This window comes from Geotrypetes seraphini, chromosome 4 (assembly GCF_902459505.1).
Source record: "Geotrypetes seraphini chromosome 4, aGeoSer1.1, whole genome shotgun sequence".
In the NCBI taxonomy this organism is placed as follows: domain Eukaryota; kingdom Metazoa; phylum Chordata; class Amphibia; order Gymnophiona; family Dermophiidae; genus Geotrypetes; species Geotrypetes seraphini.
Genome location: NC_047087.1, coordinates 22,816,106 through 22,836,198, shown reverse-complemented (window position 1 = coordinate 22,836,198; position 20,093 = coordinate 22,816,106). Strand labels below are relative to the sequence as shown.

Sequence of the window (20,093 nt, the reverse complement as noted above, 5' to 3'; positions counted from 1 at the left end):
GACCGCAGGACTTATCTAGGAAGCACCTGCTGCCTCCAGCACAGGTCCTTGTACATACTGGGCCCTCACAGGTCAAAAACTATTTTAAAGATTTCAGTATTTTTGCATTATTTTCACCATCCCGTCTCAACACTGGACGTGCGTTACTGAGAATAGCTGTTTACTGCTGACAAAGGGTGTGATGTTTGGAGCTTCAAAGATAAAAGGAAAATAAAAATCAACACACTGTGGCAGTGTCTCTCAAACTGTGCCATGGCACAGTGGTATGCCCCAAAGAGATTCTGGGTGTGCCTTGAGAGATTCCAGAATTTTACTTTATTTTTTAAAATTTCCTTCATAAATATACACTAAAATAGATGACGTACGTCGCACACACAAGTCTGTCAATGTTACGACCACCCAGACAAATATCATTCTTTGACGTGATTGGTCCTTGAAAACTAAAAGCAAGCAATTTTAGATTTATTTTTACTTTTTATGCAGTCATTATCCTAACTTGAGAAACAAAGCAACCAAGGCTTTGTTACCATTTGCATCTTCTTATCTTTGTGAACTTGGGATTTTCAGCTCTGACAGAAATTAAATGGAAAAAAAAAAAAAAAGGAAATGCAAGTGGATGATGAAATGCAAGTTTGCTCGTCGACTGTCGAGCTGCATTTTTAGTTAATTTGCGCTCAAAAACAAGCACATCCATCATTGTTACAATTACCCATACGTAAAGAACTTTAAATAAATAACTCTCAAATTTAATTTTTTGTTGCTTTTGTAATTTTATAATTTCAAAGTATAATGTGCCACGAAAAACATTTACTCCGTTTAGTGGGCAAGAGCTCAAAAGGTTTGAGAGACACTGTTGTACAGTAAACCCCTGTGAATTCACGGTTCGCGAATCGCGGACTCAGTCATTCGCGGTATTTTCTGACTGCCTTGTCTGGGAGCTAAAGTCAGGGTACACTAATCAGGAGCTGCTTTAGCGTGTCAAAGGAGCTCCTGATTGGTGTTGCCTGACTTTAGTTCCCGGAAGAGGCGGTCAGAAAATACTATGAATGATCCCGCAGGACATCAGCCTTTTTTTCAGCACCCGCCACCACCCCTGCAGCCTCCAATCTGCTTCTAAAACGCATTGGTGGTTTTTCAAAATTCATGGGTGCTCCTGGAACGGAACTCCCATGTATTTCGGGGGGAGTACTTTATAGCAAACAATGCATGGGAGATTGAGAATTCTTCTAATATCAATATTTCTATTTTAGGTCTAATTTTGTCAACTGTTGTAACTTTTGGTCCCAAGAAAGCCCCTTTTCTACTCATACTAGACGGTAAGACATTCACAGAGATCGCACGTGCCTCCGTTGAAGTGGACATGCACCTGGACCTCCATGGACTTTTTATACCTGAAAAGGTAGCAAGTGCCGAGAATACATAAAGAATTGTTACTCTGAGAAGATGAATGTTTTACGGACACTTTCACTGGTTTAACAGTCACTGAAATTAAAGCCTTTTTCTGTAGACACAAAAATCCAATTGCTACACTCAATGGATCTCCAAGCCAGTAGAGAGCTAGGGTATACCAGGACAGGCAGCTGGTTTAAATTGGTTGGCTGCAACCATATATTTATCGCCACTCCTTTACAAGAAGCCATGTTCTTGTTCGAATGTGAGCCATTTTCCTGTGTCCCTTGCTTTTGTTGTACGGATGTGTGCTGTCTTGTGCCTTCTCCCCTGTCCTGATTGGTCCTGCTGGGGCCACCCAAAGAGCTTGTCAGGGGAAGGTGGGAAATGTACTTTTTCTGGATTTATCCAGTGCTGGATCATTATCTGTGCTATCTTAGAAACATGATGGTCGATAAAGGCCAAATGGTCCATCCAATCTGCCGATCCACAGCATCCACTATCTCCTCCTCTCCCTAAGAGATTCCACATACCTGTTCCATACTTTCTTAAATTCAGACATAGTTTTTGTCTCCACCACCTCTACCGGGAAACTTTTCCATGTATCTACCACCCTGTCTGTAAAAAAAAAAAAAAAAAGTATTTCCTTAGATTACTCCGGAGCCTATCACCTCTTAACTTCATCCTATGCCCTTTCATTCCAGAGCTTCCTTTCAAATGAAAGAGACTTGCCTTATGCACATTTATGCCATGCATTTAAACATCTCTATTATATCTCCCCTCTCCTGCCTTTCCTCCAATGTATACATATTGAGATCTTTAAGTCTGTCCCCATATACCTTATGAAGAAGACCACCAACCAATTTAGTAGCCTTCCTCTTGACAGACTCCAACCTGTTTATATCTTTTCAAAGGTGCGATCTCTAGAATTGCACACAATATTCTAAATGAGGCATCAATACCTCCTTTTCCTTACTGGTCATACCTCTCCCTGTACACTCTAGCATCCTTCTAGCTTTCGCCATCGCCTTTTCAACCTGTTTGGCCACCTTAAGATCATCATATACTATCACACCGAAGTCCCGTTCCTCTTTTGTTTACAAATGTTTTTCACCCCCTAAGCTATACTGTTCCCTTGGGTTTTTACAGCCCGAATGCATGACCTTGCATTTCTTATTATTAAATCTTAGCTGCTAAATTTCAGATCATTCTTCAAGCTTCACTAGGTCCTTCCTCATGTTCTCCACACCCTCAGGGGTGTCTACTCTATTGTAGATTTTGGTATCATCCACAAATAGGCAAATCTTACCTGACAGCCCTTCAGCAATATTACTTACAAGAATAGGCCCAAGAACAGAACCTTGAGGCACACCACTGGTAACTTTTCCTTTCCTCAGAGCGATCTCCACGGACCACTACCCTCTCACCTTCCACTCAATCCCAGTCCATCACTTTGGGGTCCATCCTGAGGGCACTCAGTTTATTTATTAGACACCTGTATGGAACATTGTCAAAGGCTTCCAATGCCTCAGTTCCTCATCTGTGCCTCAAATTCCAGCTGGCTTTGTTTCCTTGTATTCCTGGTTGTCTTGACTTAAACCTCATGTCCTGCGGCTTTAGACTTCATGCCTATTTGAAGCTGATATAGATTAACAGACTACAGCAAGGGTAAGTTCTTTTTGTGTACTTTGTACTTTTTGTGCAATGGTGTTCTTTTTGTGTACTTTGCTGTTGGGCCAGATCATGAAGGAAACCAGAGGATATATGGAATCCATTTTGGTTCTCTGTCTTTTCTATATCTTCTCAGTCTTTGGAATCCATTTTGTTTTCCAAGTCTTTGTTCTCAGCATCGTGGTGTTAATTAATACCTCATGTGCTTTAGACTGGTTAGGAAGATAATGTGTCCCAAACTAAGATATAACAGGAATTAAATATAGTTATGAATGAAAATTATGAATGAATGCTTGGCCAAGCAAATATGAATGAAGCAAATGTAAATGAAGTAAATGTGATTGTATGACTGTGTATTGAACAAAAGAATGGGTTTTGGAAAAGCATGTTGTGTATCTTTGCAACCTAAAGAAATCCTAAAACATCTGGAAATGAGTAACAGTTTCTAGTGAAGAGAGGGGGAGACCAGCCCCTCCTCCTCCTTTTCTAGGAAGGCTTCTGTGTAATGGCTATGTAATTTGAACCTGTCAGTTTAGGGAGAGCCCTCTTTTCCTCTAAGGCTGACTAATTTTCAGCATGGTTCATAGGGCTGAGAACATTTCAGCATCTTTTTAACAAATAATTTCTCTTAATATACTTTTGTGAAAATTATGATTTATATTCAGAAACGACTATAAGCAAACAAATGTACTTTTCTGAAACTTTTGTTTTTGTCTAATTTGAAACACCTCTTTTGTTGATTTTTATTGGTTGTCAAACTGATGATGTCACTGAGCCAAAAGTATATAATAGAGGGTCATGAGATCCTGAGGTGAGCTCGTTATCAGAAGGCCAGCATTTGGCAACTATAACGATCTCCCATTAGCGCAACTGTTAATGCAAGCAATTATGCTTTATTCTTTTGAATCTCATAATGGAAAAATAGAAACAATAACTCAATAAATCTTTTTAAAACCTTGCGCTGGTGTCATTTTGCATGTTTTTTATTATTTTTCAAACCTTGAGCTTTCAAGAAGGCGTCAATGTCCCTTGCTCAGCATGCAGGAAATTACCGCGTGCTACACCACGCGCTACGCTTCTAGAACTAACACCAGCTCGATGCTGGCGTTAAGGTCTAGCATGCGTGGCAATGTAGTGCGCGCTATTCCATGCGTTAAAGCCCTAGCGCACCTTAGTAAAAGGAGCCCTTAGTTTTTTTTAATTAGCTTAATTGGTGCCATTAATGAGCAATAATGTTTTTTTAGTTATTTATTTTAAAAATGTATACAATTTAAAACTAAACGGTTTACAAGGTTTACACTATTTACAATATTTAGGGCTCCTTTTACTAAGCTGCGATAGCGGTAAGCACGCACTGAATTGTCCCGCGCACTACATGCTAACGCCAGCATTGAGCTGGCGTTAGTTCTAGCTACGTAGCATGGGTTTAGCGTGCGCGGCAATTCAGCACGCGCTAAAAACACTATCACAGCTTAATAAAAGGAGCCCTTAAAGTCAACACATAGTAAAAACAAGCAGATAGTTAAAAACATAAAAACAATCCAAGAGATACCATAATGTGGGTAACAAGATCATGGTTACTTCATCAACACTGTCAGAAATACCTAAAAAAAAAAGGCATTAACAAATAGCTGCGTCTTTAATTTTCTAAAGCTCTTCTTTTCACACCTTTTTAAAGATGCTTTTAATACTCAATATTAATATTTTTATTTTTTAATTTTTTAACTACCCCCGTTTCCTTCTGTTTTTTCCATATTTGTTTTTCTCGATATAACAGATGTAACCTTTGCCCTTCTTCCCTCCCCAGTTCAAGTCTGTCTTGTCTTAAATTTGACGTTAACAAATTTTTAATTTGTATCTTTATAATCTTATCCCATTTTTACTTGTGTACATCGCTTTGTAAACAGATTCAGCGATACATCAAATATTAATAAACCTTGAACCTTGATTTCATATCTGCCCCACTAAGGAGTTACATAACTCAACTCCTGCGCAGCAGAAAGTCATTTTTTCTAGTCTCAACAAGTCTTGGGTTCAAAGACGTCTTCAGTAGTGCTAAGTTCTCAGAACACAAAGATCTTTTTGGTATTTAACTGAGTATATTACTTTTAAGCAATTCTGGAATGTTACCATACATAAGTTGATGGCAAATCATCACAACTTTATACTGGACTCTGAAGGCGACTGGAAGCCAATGCAATTTTTTATGATATGGTCATATTTGGACAAACCCATTGAGACGTGCCGCTGCGTTTTGTATAACCTGCAATGCTCTGCATCTTGCCTTTGTAGGCACTTACTAGAACATACATGTGGTTATGGGGTGGATCATGGACAGATCTTGGCGCTTAAATTGGACTTAGGCAGCAATATTTAGGCCAAGAAAACCCTGGCATAAATAGGGGGTGCTAAGATTTTGATGCCTACCAGCGATTAAGTCCACTTTAGACACCACTAGGCGTGATTCTAAAAATGGCACCTAAGTGAAGATTGAGAAGGGCTATGCCCCACATTTTTCGGCGCCTATCTTTTAGGCACTGTTTAAAGAATTAGAGCCTAAGAATATGTGTTAGCACGGACCTGCACTAACAGTTACTGTATTTATTTATTTGATTTTTTTTTTTTGCCCAGCCTCCCAAAGGAGCTGAGAACAGGTTTCAAATCAGGTCAAGCATTTTCCCTATCTGTCCCAGTGGGCTTACAATCTATCTAATGTACCTGGGGCAGTGGAGGATTGAGTGACGTGCCCAGGGTCATAAGGAGCAGCATGGGTTTGAACCCACAACCTCAGGGTGCTGAGGCTGTAGCTCTAACCACTACATCATCCTCTCCTCTATTACAGTATCAAAAGTGAGCCAAGTATAGAACAATGAAGCCACTGTGACATCACTGATGAGGTTGGCTCTTAGGCATTGATGGAATGAGGCATTATGACATCTGGGGAAAGGGATTGGTACTTATATACCACCTTTTTGTAGTTTTACAACCATACTCAAAGCAGTTTATATATAGGTATTTCAAGCATTTTCCCTATATGTCCCGTTGGGCTCACAATCTATCTAATGTACCTGGGGCAGTGGAGAATTAAGTGACTTGCCCATGGTCCCAAAGAGCAGTAGAGAGTTTGAACCCACAATGACATGGGGACAAATTTTTCCCCGTTCCCACAGGAACTCATTTTCCCGTCCCATCCCAGTCAGTTCTTTTCCTGTCCCTGCCCCATTCCTGTAAGCTCTGTCGTTATCTGCACAAGCCTCAAACACTTTAAAATCATAAGTGTATGAGGCTTGTGTAAAGGCAGAGCTTACACAAATGGGCAGGAATATTTAAAAAAATCAGTTTCTCAAGGAATAAATCTATGGCAGGTATAAAAGTGCATGCAATGGCACAAATGAATATACTTTCACTACAGGTATTGCTGTGATGCGGTCTGGGTGGAACATAGTAGATGACGGCAGATAAAGACCTGAATGGTCCATGCAGTCTGCCCAATCTGAAGCCCTCCCTAGCTCATACTCAACCAAACGGCCATATACAGACACAGATCGTGCAATTCTGTCCAGTACTGACCTTATTTCTTCAATATTTACTATTATTTTCTGATTCTAGATCCTGTGTCGGGTTTTGAAAAGCCATCCGGACATGTCCCCTAAAATGAGGACATATCTGGGTAAATCCAGACGTCTGGTAACCTAGGTAAACTTCACGGTCTCATGGGCTGCATAAAATTCAAAGGCTTTTGGCCTACAGGCTACAGGGTGTCCACCTCTGAGCTAATATTAATGATTTGCCTCTGGGACTGAGGTTACCATATCCCTCAACAACTTTGGCTGGCTTCTGAGATATCTGTGAAAGTCTTTGCTTCACATATGCTTAAATTTGTAATGCACAAACATTTCCTTAGCAGATTCAATCCGCAGAGAAACAGAAAGATCAGCAATGTCTTTCTCTCTCTTTAGCACCCCCATGTGTCCAGACTGATTAGTAGGCCAGAGATGGTTTCTCTCATTATGAAAGCCTAGCTTCAAAGATCTTTCACAGAAATCAGCTCCATGGTTGTCCGTATATACTTTTCCTATACACTATTGTCTACATTACATTAGTGACTTCTATTCCTCCTGTGCCTTGCGGTTCTAAGCGGATTACATTGGAAGATAGCTGGACATTTCCAGGAAGTTATATTACATTGGAAGATAGGTGGGCATTTCCAGGAGTATACATTACATTGGTAGATAAGAAGCGCTACTTTTGGATGTGTAGTCCAAGACAAGTTTTCTAATGAATGCAAGCAAACAACCTCCTCCTCCTTAAATGCAGGGTTGTTTTACAAGTGAGTGTAGATGGACATTTATCATATTTCTGTTACATGGTTGATCTGCAGTGCTGTAAAATGTGCATATTATTGATACAGTTTCATAGTAGTCCTATTATTAGGTTTCAGTTTTTATTGTTATGCTGTTAACAGAATTGGAAGTACAGCACCTTAGGCGATTCTGTTCTTAAAGACAGTACATAAAATTCATGAGGGTTGATTCATAAATCATGGCAATTATTTTTTTCTCTCAGAAACGCACTAACACTGAAAATCTAAATATACTGCATACATTTGAAAGTGACATGTACTTCTTCATGTTGCCACCAGATGAGAGATGAATGCAGGCGTATCTGGTAGGTGAGAAGCAAACCCCCCCCCCCCAAAAAAAAAAAACAAAACATGCCATTTCATCATTATGGCATACTTTTAACTGTTAACATCCATCAAAGCAGTCTCCCAGGTTGTGCACATCAATGGGGACTACATTTGGGGTTCCTTTTGTAATGTACACTGTACTGCCACCAACTTCCTGTTCCTGCATAGATGGGCCCGTGGCAGGCCGAGGACAGGACGATTATGTTGCTAACAGTTGTCAACTGCCCTCAGTTTGAAATTGCAGCACTGAAGAGACATGGGGGGGGGGGACGACTCAGGGGGAGAAGCTGGAGGGAGATAGAAGAGGCTGCGCACGGGGTGGGGCGGGATCAGTGGAGGCAGGAGAGAGCCAGGGCACTTTGGGCGGAACAGTAACCCTACATAAAACTTAAGTAAAAACGATAAACAATACAGCAAGAAGAAATAAAAAGGGAGGGGGGATAGAGAGAAAAAGTGAAAGACGCCAAGAATGGAGGAACAAAGGAGGGCGAAGAAGAAGGCAAGCTGAACACGTGGCGAGCAGAAGCAACAACAACAACAACAAACTGCAGCGAACTTCCGCGTTTCCCGTCGCGGGAAGATGACGTCAGCAGGCGGGGCCCGGAAGCCCTGCGAGCGCCCAGGCTGAGGCGGTTCCCGGGGCGGGATGGTTCCCGGGAGTAGCGCGGTGGGTGTTGCGAGGGGAGCGGGGCTCGCACGCCGCGGCTGGTGCACGGGGCTCTGATTGCCTTTCCCGCTGCGGAGAGGGGGGGGCCACGATGTCCCAGGCCGTCGCCGTCACCGTGGTGACCGACCCCCAGCACGCCAACAAACTGCTGCGGGCCCTGGGCGCTTTCCGCGAGGAGTCCCGCTTCTGCGACGCGCTGCTGGTGCTGGAAGGAGAAGAGATCCCGGTGCAGAAAAACATCCTGGCCGCTGCCAGCCCCTACATCAGGTGAGCGACGGACCACGCTTCGCAGCCCCTCCACCGGGGATGTGGAATCCGCCCTCCCAGAGCAGCAGCCGCCGCCCCTCATCTGCTCAGCATTCAAGAGCTTATTGCTGACCTCCAAGGGTGTTCATTCTGCTGCCCCTCAATATCTCTCCTCTCCCCATATATACCTCCCAGAGTACTCTTAGCTTTATCCTTCTCCTCCACTGACTTTGTTCCTTTCACCTAGCTGCCCCCTATGCCTGGAATAAATTACCCGAGTTTGTCCGTCAAGCTCCTTCCTTTGTTTAAAAGCAGACTGAAAGCCCACCTTTTTGATAATAGCCTTCAATCCTTAACCCTCTGCCCTCCAACCCAATCAGTTGATTAACTGTTCTCCTTAACTGTATCCATGACATCCTATTTGTCTATCTTGCCTGTTTAGATTGTAAGCTCTTTTGAGCAGGGACTGTCTTCTTTGTGACTCTGCACAGTTCTGCCTAAGTCTGGTAGCACTAGAGATATAATTCATAGTAATAGTAGTGGGAAGAGTTTCAGTCTTTGGGAAGCAGAGCTGAGATTGTGATGTCATAATGCCTCATTCCACCAATAAGAGCCAACCTTCTCAGTGATATCACAATGGCTTGATTGTCCAACCCAGCCAGCAGATTAACCATTCCCCTTAACTGTATCCATGACATTCTGTTTGTCTGTCTTGCCTGTTTAGATTGTAAGCTCTTTCGAACAGGGACTGATAAGGCAGATGGGGACAGACTTAAAGATCTCAATCTGTATACTATGGAGGAAAGCCGGGAGAGGGAGGATATGTTAGTCATTTAAATACCTACGATATAAATGTGCATGAGTTGAGTTTCTTTCATTTGCAATGAGAGGGCATAGGATGAAGTTAAGACAGGCTCCGGAGTAATCTGAGGAAATATTTTTTTACAGAAAGGGTGGTAGATGCGTGGAACAGTCTCCAGGAAGAGGTGGGGGAAACAGTGACTGTGTCTGAATTCAAGAGGGCCTGGGAGAGTCATGTGGGATCTCTTAGAGAGGGGAAGAGATAATGTGGATGGGCAGACTAGATAGGCCATATGGCCTTTATTACATTACATTTCTGATTTCTATTCTGCCTCAACCTTGCAGTTCTGGGCGGATTACAAAAGAGACATCTGGACATTTCCAGGATGATTACAAAGAGACTTCTGGACTTTTCCAGAAGAGTTACAAGAAGAAGAACATTTCCAGAGGAGTTACAAGAAGAATGATGTAGTATAGTTTAGGGAATGGGATACGGCAAGGAGGATTGGGCTATTCCAGTGGATCTACAATTCTGGATGCTGTACAGATAGGATATAGTGCAGTTTCAGTATATATGCAGTTAGGGAAGCAGTTGACAAGCTTGGGCTTTGAGGGGAAGGGTAACTGGTGAAGAAGGGAGGATGGGGGAATCACACTGAGGGGAATGACATGACATCTGTATAAATTTTTTGAATAGATTGGTTTTGATTTCTTTGCGAAAAGATTTGAAATCGCTTGTTGTCATCAGCAGGTCCAATTTCGCTGCTTGCGTCGCTAGCAGACTGTCAAACATCTTCTTACGCTGGGTGCCTTTGAGTGGGGGGTAGGTAAATGGAATCTTAGATTTTCTTTGTCTAGCGGCGAGATTTTGGTTCAGGCGGTTGTTTAGGTAATTGGGGGCTGAGCCATTTATTGCTTTGAATAATAGACAGTATCATTTGAATTGGATTGAATGTGAGTCCTAGGTAGGCAGTGGTGACGTGGTCAAATTTTCTTAGCGAGTAGATCAACTGAGTGCAGTGTTTTGGATTGTCTGTAATTGTTTTATCATTGTTGCAGGGCAAGGCAGGTAGAGGATGTTGCAGTAGTCCAGTAGACCTAGTACTAGGGATTGGACTACGAGCCTATATTGCTCTTTGTCGAAGAATTTTCTGATTTTACGTAAATTGCGCATGGCTAGAAATGCTCTCTGGGTGGTCTTGTTGATATGGGCTTGCATTGTGCAGCGTCTGTCTGTTTCTTTGTTTGTGACTGTGCAGCGCTGCGTGCATCTAGTAGCGCTATAGAAATAATTAATAGTAAGTAGTAGCATTAGGCACTTATGATAGTTCCCCCCACGAGGGCACTACCTTCCAGGGGATAGACCTCTGGTCTGACCCGGCGGAGGCAAATTCTTATGTTCTTATGTTACTCCCAGGAGTTTAAGGGTGGGTTGTATATGGTATTTGGTGGAGTTAATTTCTAGTTCTGCCTAACCTTCAAGATCCTTCACGGCATCCTTCCTCCTCTTATTCCTCTATCCTGGAATTCCTCAAATCCAATTTCCACCAGATCCACTCAAAAACTAAAATTATCCTCCCTTCCTTAAAAGGCATCTCCCATGTTGGTAAACTAGGGTCTTCCCTCCCCTTCAGAATCACTCAGCTCTGGAATAGTCTCACTTCCCCTCTTCGTAACTTCAAAATGTAACCTCTCCCCCCTCTCTGGTATTCTAAGCCCTAACCTCTCTTTATACTTATGTCTATAATTCCATTGGAGTTCTGTTCTATCCCAACCCCTGTAAACCTTGACGAGCTCCACATTGTGGAGATGATGCGGTATATAAACCCAAGATTTAGTTTAGTTTAGCTTAGTTCTGTGGTGGAGGGGTTCTTATCCTTTTCGAGGAGTAGAAATTTTGTTTTGTCCGTGTTCAGTTTCAGTTTGTGGTCTTGTCATTCATTTTTCCACTGCTCGTGTTTCTTTGTTTATGACTGTGCAGCGCTGCGTGCATCTGGTAGCGCTATAGAAATAATTAATAGTAGTTTAGGCACTTATGATAGTTCCCTTCACGAGGGCACGACCTTCCAGGGGAGGGGCACATAGTTCCTATTTCTACTGAGTCAGGGGGTGTCAGGTCAAAAGCGCGCCGGGACAAAGGCGTGCCCAGACAATTGAGCGCAGCGCAGAGGCGCGCACCACTCTAAATTACTGTTTTTAGGGCTCTGACGGGGGGGGGGGGGTGTGGGGGGGAACCCCCCACTTTACTTAATAGACATCGCGCCGCGTTGTGGGGGGGTTGTAACCCCCCACATTTTACTGAAAACTTTCCCTGTTTTTAGGGAAAAAGTTCAGTTTACAGTAAAATGTGGAGGGTTACAACCCCCCAAACCCCCCATAACGCCGGCACGATGTCTATTAAGTAAACTGGGGGGGGGTTCCCCAACAAAAACCCCCGTCGGAGCCTCTAAAAACTGTAATTTTGTGCGGCGCACACCTCCGCGCTGCGCTCAATTGTCGGCGCACGCTTTTGTCGTTCGCGCCGTTGTCTATGAACTGAGTCAGGGAGCAGGAGTCCAGTTTCTGTAACTTGTTGCATGGTGGAATTTAATGGATGGCAGTTTTTCTTAAATCAGTCCTTCAAAGGAGCAGTTTCCAGCTTGTACGAAATTTTGCAGGTTGAGTGCAGAAATGTAATCGTGTAAGACAGTAAAATATGCTCATCCCTTAATAAGTTAACTACTTTGGTAAGGTTCCACAATACCCTGAATTGATGGTACAGAGATATTTTACTAGGAAACAGTAGTATCTTACGCAACTGAATGCGGATTGCAGAAAAGTAAAATCCATTACCAGCTCACACTCCCTGGAACAGCTGAATGTTTGCTGCATGTTTGGGGTCAAACAGCTCTGAAGCCAATCCTATGCACACTGATCTGTTTCAGAAACATCAGCACAGTAAGTTACTAGTCCTGGGTTGTAATTATCATTATTTTGTATACATTCTGCCAGTTGACTCTGTAAGAAGACTTCTGTAGCAGGCAGTGCTTCAAAACAATTGCAGCAGGGCAAGTCTTGGGAGGGTCACATAGCAAACAGGCCAGCAGATACAGTTGGATATAGCACATCCTTTAGCAATACCATTATTTGTAACTACACTTCCCCCCTCCCTATTTGTGATTTCGACGTTTGTGGTTTCGATTATTCGCAAACTTTTTTCCCCAGACCCTCCCCCCCCCCCCCCGAGAATGGATCATTGGCAGCTTGCATCGAAAAAAAACCGGCCCCCGGACTTGGATCGGGGTGAGGAGGGAGGTGATTGGAGGAGGCAGAGGGGGGCAATCGGAGGCGAGCAGCTGCCCCAGGAATATGGACCTTACCTGGTGGTCTAGCTGTGACGTGGTGCAGGAGCGATCTTCCTACACTCCATGCTGTGCGTTCAGATGGTCTCACGAGACTACAATTGGAGTTCCTGTTGTAGTCTCGTGAGACCACGGGAACTCGCAGCACGGCTCTGCACGGGGCAGGAGTGTAAGAAGATCGCTCCTCCCCGCGTCACCACTAGACCACCAGGTAAGTTTCGGGGGTGGGTCAGAGCCGGCCCAAAAATTATTTGCAAATTTTCCCTATTCGCGGGCCGGCTCTGTCCCTAACCCCCGCGAATAGGGAGGGAGAAGTGTAGACTATGTCTGTTTTAGATGCTTTGTTTCTTAGCTCCTTATTTACAAAATACTGGTTGTATTTAAGAAAAGCCAAACCCAGGTTACCTTATCAGCTGGGGGATATGTCCTGTATTTCTTTCATACCTGCTCAGTCTTTATAAAGGAAAGGTTCACAATCAGCAAGTCTTGAGCCTCTGTTTTTTTGTTTAATTTATTTTATTTGTTGTCCCCCAAAGAACTCGGAACGGGTTACAGGTTAAACATACATAATTTCAATGCAAGTTTTTATCCTAACTTGGAACATAGGCTGCAGACTCTCTGAGTAAGGAGAATTCTCTCTTTCCCCACCCCTGGCCTGCCCTGTGCCTGCACTTTTTGATTGTACTCCTAGACCCCCTTCCACTCGTTTGAATCCTGCCTTTTATTAATCTCCTAAGCACGGGGATTCTTCCCCCCACCTAGATAATGAGCAGCACAGAGGAATAAAGTTTCCGTGTAAGTTCCATTTCCTTACTGTTACTGTTCATTACTGTTTCCAGTAATGGAACAAGAGCTAGCAGGAGGTTAGGGGCTAGTACTTGTCTATACTCCCATAAGTAGTCTTGTCAGTGGGCCCAAGCGTCCTTATAGATCCAGAAGTCTCTGCATTGCTATCCGGTGCTCTGCCTGAACACCCTTCATCTCGTTCACAAACCACACAAACTACTACTGGTCATCCATCTTGATCCCTGGAAGAGAGAGAACAAACACCACCCAAGTGTGGACCTCCCTACTTTGGGGATCTACCCCTTTTCACTTTTTTTATATCCTGTATCTAGGCTCTTCCTCCTGTGCCCCTAGGTACACTTAGAGGACACACAGGTGAGTCTGTGTTTTGCTTAGATCTGCCAGGGTGCCTCATCAGCTGCTTGCTGGTGCTGGATCTCCTAGTGGTTTCATCATTCTTGAACTGTGCTTGATGCTCTGGGGTTTGGAACCCACACTCCCTGCTGGCTTGTGGCATTTTAAGATCTCACTTCTCATACCATTATGTCACGACTAGGCAATGGCCTAGTGTGCTCGTGCAGAGGGCCAGCACCTAGATGCTGCCTTCCCCCCAAAAAAAGACGCAGGGAGATTTACAACAGTTCCTACTATTTCTTGCAGGTCGAAAAACATAAGATCTTCCCCCTCCTCAATAAAGTCTGTACCAGCATTTCACAAAAGGGAGCACTGATTTCTCTCCAGAAGAGTCCCACGGCTGGGAGAAAAAAGAAAGAGAAACTCAGACTCTTCAGGGCAGCCTCATTGCTATCCCTAATCCAAAGGGAGAAAGCTTCCTGAATTCAGTAAATGTTCAGAGTCTCCACCTGTTCAGTCTCCAAAAAGTTACTTGGAGGGACTCTGATAAAGCAAAACTTGAAACAAAAACTTCATTTAAGTAAAGTCACATAGGCAAAACTCAGTTCAAAGATCTAGTGCCTGCAGACTCTGGGTAAGAAGAATTCCCTGGCATTTCCTGGGCCCGCACTGCTTGAATGTATCCCTAGGCCTAGGGTTACCATATTTTTCTTGGCGAAATGCCTGGCCCTGCCCTGTTCCGTCTTTTGCCCCGCCCTTGTAAGCCTAGTCTTATTATTCCTGACCTCCGGGCCGTGTCCAGAGGCCTCCAACCATGTGTGGACGCATGTGATGTCATCCACGCATGCTCAGAGGCATGACCAGAGCTTTCTAAAACCCAGATAATTGCTGGGTTTTGGAAAGTCTGTCCGGGCACCTGGACAGACCTCTAAAAAGAGGACATGTCCGGGTTTTTCCGGATGTCTGATAATCCTACCTAGACTCCCTTTCATCCATTTGAATCCTGTTTTTTATTCATCAACCTAAGCACAGGGATTCTTCCCCACCCTAGGTAATGAGAAGCATGGGTGAGTTTGGAAGTTGAGTCAGCCTTTAGCTCATTTTTCTTCCCTCCCCCCCCCCCCCCCCATTTTCTCAGGGCTGGCCAAATGCGATTCTACCTTCCCAGCCACATTATTTATGTCCCTATCTTTAGTTAATGAGGATGGTTACCTGTCCATATCTTCCATTCTGAAAAACCTTCCCACTTAGCTCTCCAGTTCAGCTCCCACTGGTGCGTGGGAATCCCTAGAAGCTCTGGAGGGTTACTCCTGTAGAATGGCTTCCCAAGGAAACTCTGGTGCCTCCAATCCCCCTTCTCTTGCTACCATTCCAGTTCTTTGTTACCCTGGGTTTTAAGGTTGGCTGAGGCCAACTACTGCAATCAGGAAAAGCTGGCTTGGTTGGGTGGAAGTTGGGAGCTTGGCAATCCTTTTTTTAAAGGAACAGGTCCCCACTCCCTGTATTGTCTACCGGTATTTCTCTTTACCCTGTCGTATCTATTACACAATATATAAAAGAGCCAAAGCTTTAGTTCTGGGTTATTTTACCTGGTTATCACTTTAAGGCAATCAGTAATGGAATTTGCCGGTTTTTGCTTTGGGCACGCGGGTGTGGTTTCATGTATATGTCGGATGGCAAAACCTCCATTTGTCATCTTGTATCCAACTCCAGACGGGAAGCCACGTCTGATGGGCCTGACTGAAAGGAGGATAAGAGAGACCAGGCCCTTAACAAGTTGCTGATTAATTCAACGTGAACAACTTCAAGTTTTTAATTTTTTTAATTTTTTTTTTTTTGCACGAAAAGAAAAAAAAACCCTGTTGGTTCTCCACCCTTGCTATAATTAGAAGCACCTTAGTTACACAAGGTGTCAACTTTTGACACAGGGAAATTTCTCAGCGTCTTTAAACAAGTTCTAGCATATTCTTGTCTTCTCATGTCTTCAGCATGTAGCATATTCTTGTCTTCTCATGTCTTCAGCATGTAGCTTGTGCTGCCAAAGATTTGTTACTGAAGATGCTGAATTGGATTTAGTGATGGTCACCCAGGATTTTTCAACCCAAAGAAATACTAAAATTTCTTTGCTGGCTTCTGCCAAGTATGTCACAACCTCACCTCCTGTAGCCTTGTTAGATTAATTAATGGAGTAATTGACGGTCTCATCATAGTGTGGCCCAGTAACCACCAGAGGAAGAGGTAGTGCTATTCTGGTGAAAGGACAAATAACACCTGACATGGTGTGAGCCAACCTCCATGGCAGCTGGGAGAAATTTTATCGCTCTATGGCAGGGGTCTCAAAGTCCCTCCTTGAGGGCCGCAATCCAGTCGGGTTTTCAGGATTTCCCCAGTGAATATGCATGAGATCTATGTGCATGCACGGCTTTCAATGCAGATTCATTGGGGAAATCCTGAAAACTCGACTGGATTGCGGCCCTCAAGGAAGGACTTTGAGATCCCTGCTCTATGGTATGGCCACACCTCGAATACTGTGTGCAGTCACCATATCTCAAAAAAGATATAGCAGAATTAGGAAAGGTACAGAGAAAGGCGATGAAAATGATAAAAGGGCTGGATCGACTTCCTTATGAGGAAAGGCTAAAGTGGCTAGGGCTCTTCAGCTTGGAGATGAGACAGTTTGGGGGGGGGATATGATAGAGGCCTATAAAATGATGAGTGGAGTGGAAAGGGTAGATGTGAATTACTTGTTTATTATTTCCAAAAATACTAGGACTAGGGGCCAGGCGATGAATCTACTAAGTAGTAGATTTAAAACAAACTGCAAAAAATATTTCTTCACACAATGTATAATTAAACTCTGGAATTCGTTGCTGGAGAATATGGTGAAATCAGTTAGCTTAGCAGAGTTTAAAAAAAGGTATGAATAATTTCCTAAAAGAGAAGTCCATAGGCCATTATTGAGATCCACAGATTATTCCTAGGATAATAAGCATAAAATTTGTTTTACTACTTGGGATCTAGCTAGGTATTTGGTAGAGAATGACATGGTGGCTGTTAACCGTGGCTAGCTGCGGGTAACCTGCCGAAACGGTGGGAGGAAAAAGTCATCATCGCTGCGGGTACGGGAACAAGGCCATTCACCGCCCTGTGGAGCGGTGAATGGCTTTGTCTCTGCAGTTAAGGTCAGGAACACGCACGGTCACCAATCAGGCATCTCCCTTCCTTCCTTCCCTCCCTCCCCTTACCGTGTTGATTTTTTTTTTTTTTTTTTGGGGGGGGGGGGCCTTCTCCCAGCTGCCCGAGCCAGCTTTCATCAAGTTGCGTATGGCTGCCGAAACTTCTCCTCTGATGCTGACTGGAAACAGGAAGTTGCGTCAGAGGAGATGTTTCAGCAGCCAAACGCGACTTGATGAAAGCCGGCTCGGGTAGCTGGGAGACGAAAAAAGCCCAGAAAATCGCCAAGGTGAGGGGAAGGAAGGAAGGGAGATGCCCTTGGATGACTCAGAGATGACTTCGGCGATCGGGAGGGAGGGATGATTTCTGGCAATTGGTGGGGGGGCTGCTGGACTGTGTGCGCTGAAGGGAAATGGATAGAGAGTGGGGGTGAGAGGAACAGACGGTGAAGGGAAATGGGGAAGAGAGAGTGGGCTGAAGATGCTGAAGGGAAATGGGGAAGAGAAGTGGAGAGTGGGGAGAAGACACTGAATGGAAATGGGCAAGAGAGAGAGAGAGGAGAAGACGCTGAAGGGAAATGGGGAAGAGAGAGATGCCAGACTATGGGGGTAGTGAAGGGAAGAAGATGGGTGCCAGACCAATTGGGGGGGAGGGGGAAGGGAGAGAGAAGGCAGACAATACATGGTATGAATTGAATGAGGAGAAGATGAGGAAAGCAGAAACCAGACAACAAAGGCAGAAAAAATAATTCTATTTTTTCTTTTTTTGCTTTAGGATAAAGCAGTATATTAGTTGTGTTGATAAACATTTATAAACAAAGCCCTGTCAGCTGAATATCTCTTTATCTAGTTCAGCAGCCAGAACTTTGGACAATTGTACAGAATATTGTTTCTTTTTATACTTTTAATAAAATACAGTATAAAACTATTCGAGGCTTGTATGGATGGGATCAGATGGTTTGTGGAGAAGGGACGGTGACGGGGACCGAGCTCGGGGGGACGGGATGGATATGTTTCCCCCATGGCCCATGATAGGCTGGATCATTCAAAGAATAGTAGTCCACCCAAGATTGGCTGCATTGACTGTGATACACAGATCTGGTTCGGTTACAGAGGGACCAATGTCTCAAACTGCAACTTCATCCAACTCTGCTTTTCACAGTATCCAATTGCCCTGGAGGATCTGGAACGCTTTGGCTCTTGAGTGCACGGCCTTAGCGCAGAAGGGCTACTTGGAGGTGGTCATAGCTACCTTCCTCAGATCTAAAAAAACTGGTGACTGTCACAGCCTATGCTAAAGCTTGGAAACTGTTTCAGTACTTATGTGCTAAGCAAAATGTGGAGCCTTGTAAGGCTCCAATGTCCATGGTTCTAATGTTTCTTCAGGATGGACTCGACAAGAGCCAGGCGGTTGGTTCCCTCAAAAGTGCAGGCGATGGGTCTCATGTGGAGAAAATTTTCTTTGGCTTCCCATCCTGATGTAGCCAAATTTTTGAAGGGAGTGTTGTGACTGCATCCTCTTGTGTGACAGCTGTTCCTAACATGGAACCTTAACGTTGTCTTGCAGGCCCTCAATAAGGTTCCATGCGAGCCCTTATAAGAGGCGTCGCTGTTGGGTCTTCCCTACAGTCATGTTGGCCTGTTCGGTTCCTGAGGAAGGGGCTATTGCCCTGAAACTATATTGGGTCGAGCCGTGTTGAAAGAGGACTGCACCTTAACTTTGGTATTTGATCCCAAAAAAGCTGGACTCTCCTTGCTGCTATTTGACTACAGCACCTTTATTCAGCTAAGTAACTGGAGGGACAAGTGACTCATTTTTTCATTCTCTGTTCAGGTCAGTGGGTTAGGCATTCGGGGCACTGCAGGACAGTGAACTTTTTGTCTTCCACTTTTATATATATTTATTTATTGCACATTGTTTGCACTTAACTTGTACTTTAAAGCACCCAGGAGCACCCAGATGATGGTGTGTGGCTGGCAGTTAGTGGTCATCTCTGCTCAGTGTTTGCTGGCTTTGCTATTCTAAGCACCAGAGCTGCTCTTTGAGTCACTCTTTAAAGCTTTCAAACTCACGCTGAGGGTGCTTTTTATCTTAAAAATTTAGATTTGAGGTATATATATTTTTGGTGGAGTCTAAGGAGTTAACTTTACTGCAATGTCCTAGGGCATGCCCAACTTATATTTTGGTGTCTTTTAAGGATATTTTGTCTTGGGGGTTTTGCTATAGGGTCTTACCATTAAGACATTTTTTCTGCTAACTATCGCCTCGGTGAGAAGGATCTCTGAGATCCAAGTTGTGTCGTGCAGAGAGCCTTTCCTCGGGTTTACGGAGGTTGGTGTCTCTCTGTGCACAGTACCTTCTTTTTTTTGACAAAGGTGGTCTTGACCTTCCATGTAAAGCAGGAAGTCCAGCTGCCTATGATTAATGCCACAGGTTTGAAGAAAAAGGACAAAATGTTGGCGTTGCTGGATGTTAGGAGAGTTCTTCTCCATTACCTTGAGGAGACGAATGATTTTCGTTTCTCAAATCATCCTTTTGTACTAACAAGTCCCAGATGCCTGGGGAAGCTGGCTTCTAAGGCTTCCATTTCAAAATGGATTTGCATGGCTATTTCTTCAGCATATGTCAGGTATGGTAAGCAGCCACTGATTTTCTTTGAAAACACACTCTACGAGGAACATTTTTTTAATTTGTAAGGAAAAAGTCAAATTTATAATATGGGGTTAAAGGTAATGATTTACTGCAAACATTATCCTGTATTGAGTAGTCTGAATGTTCAATATATTTATCAACGACCTGGAGGCAGGAACAAAATGTGAGGTCATTAAATTTGCGGATGACACCAAACTATACAGCAGGGTTAAAACCACGGAAGACTGCGAAGATCTCCAAAAAGATCTGACGACACTGGAAGAGTGGGCCAAGAAGTGGCAAATGAGCTTCAACATAGGGAAATGCAAGGTCATGCATTTAG

At 43.8% G+C, this 20,093-nt stretch overlaps 2 protein-coding genes across 2 annotated transcripts in view; both read left to right on the top strand.

Moving 5' to 3' along the window:
• BCO1 (beta-carotene oxygenase 1) overlaps positions 1–1,945 on the top strand; it is a 42,465-nt gene extending 40,520 nt beyond the window's left edge. The window contains exon 11 of the mRNA XM_033943737.1: positions 1,251–1,945. Coding sequence (XP_033799628.1) covers positions 1,251–1,423 — 173 coding nt within the window. The 3' untranslated portion in view covers positions 1,424–1,945. The remainder of the gene's footprint in view (positions 1–1,250) is intronic.
• A 6,287-nt stretch (positions 1,946–8,232) lies between these two features.
• The window catches only part of GAN (gigaxonin), a 139,413-nt gene continuing 127,552 nt past the window's right edge, over positions 8,233–20,093 (top strand). The window contains exon 1 of the mRNA XM_033943509.1: positions 8,233–8,684. Within this exon, the coding sequence (XP_033799400.1) occupies positions 8,509–8,684 (176 nt within the window). The 5' untranslated portion in view covers positions 8,233–8,508. The remainder of the gene's footprint in view (positions 8,685–20,093) is intronic.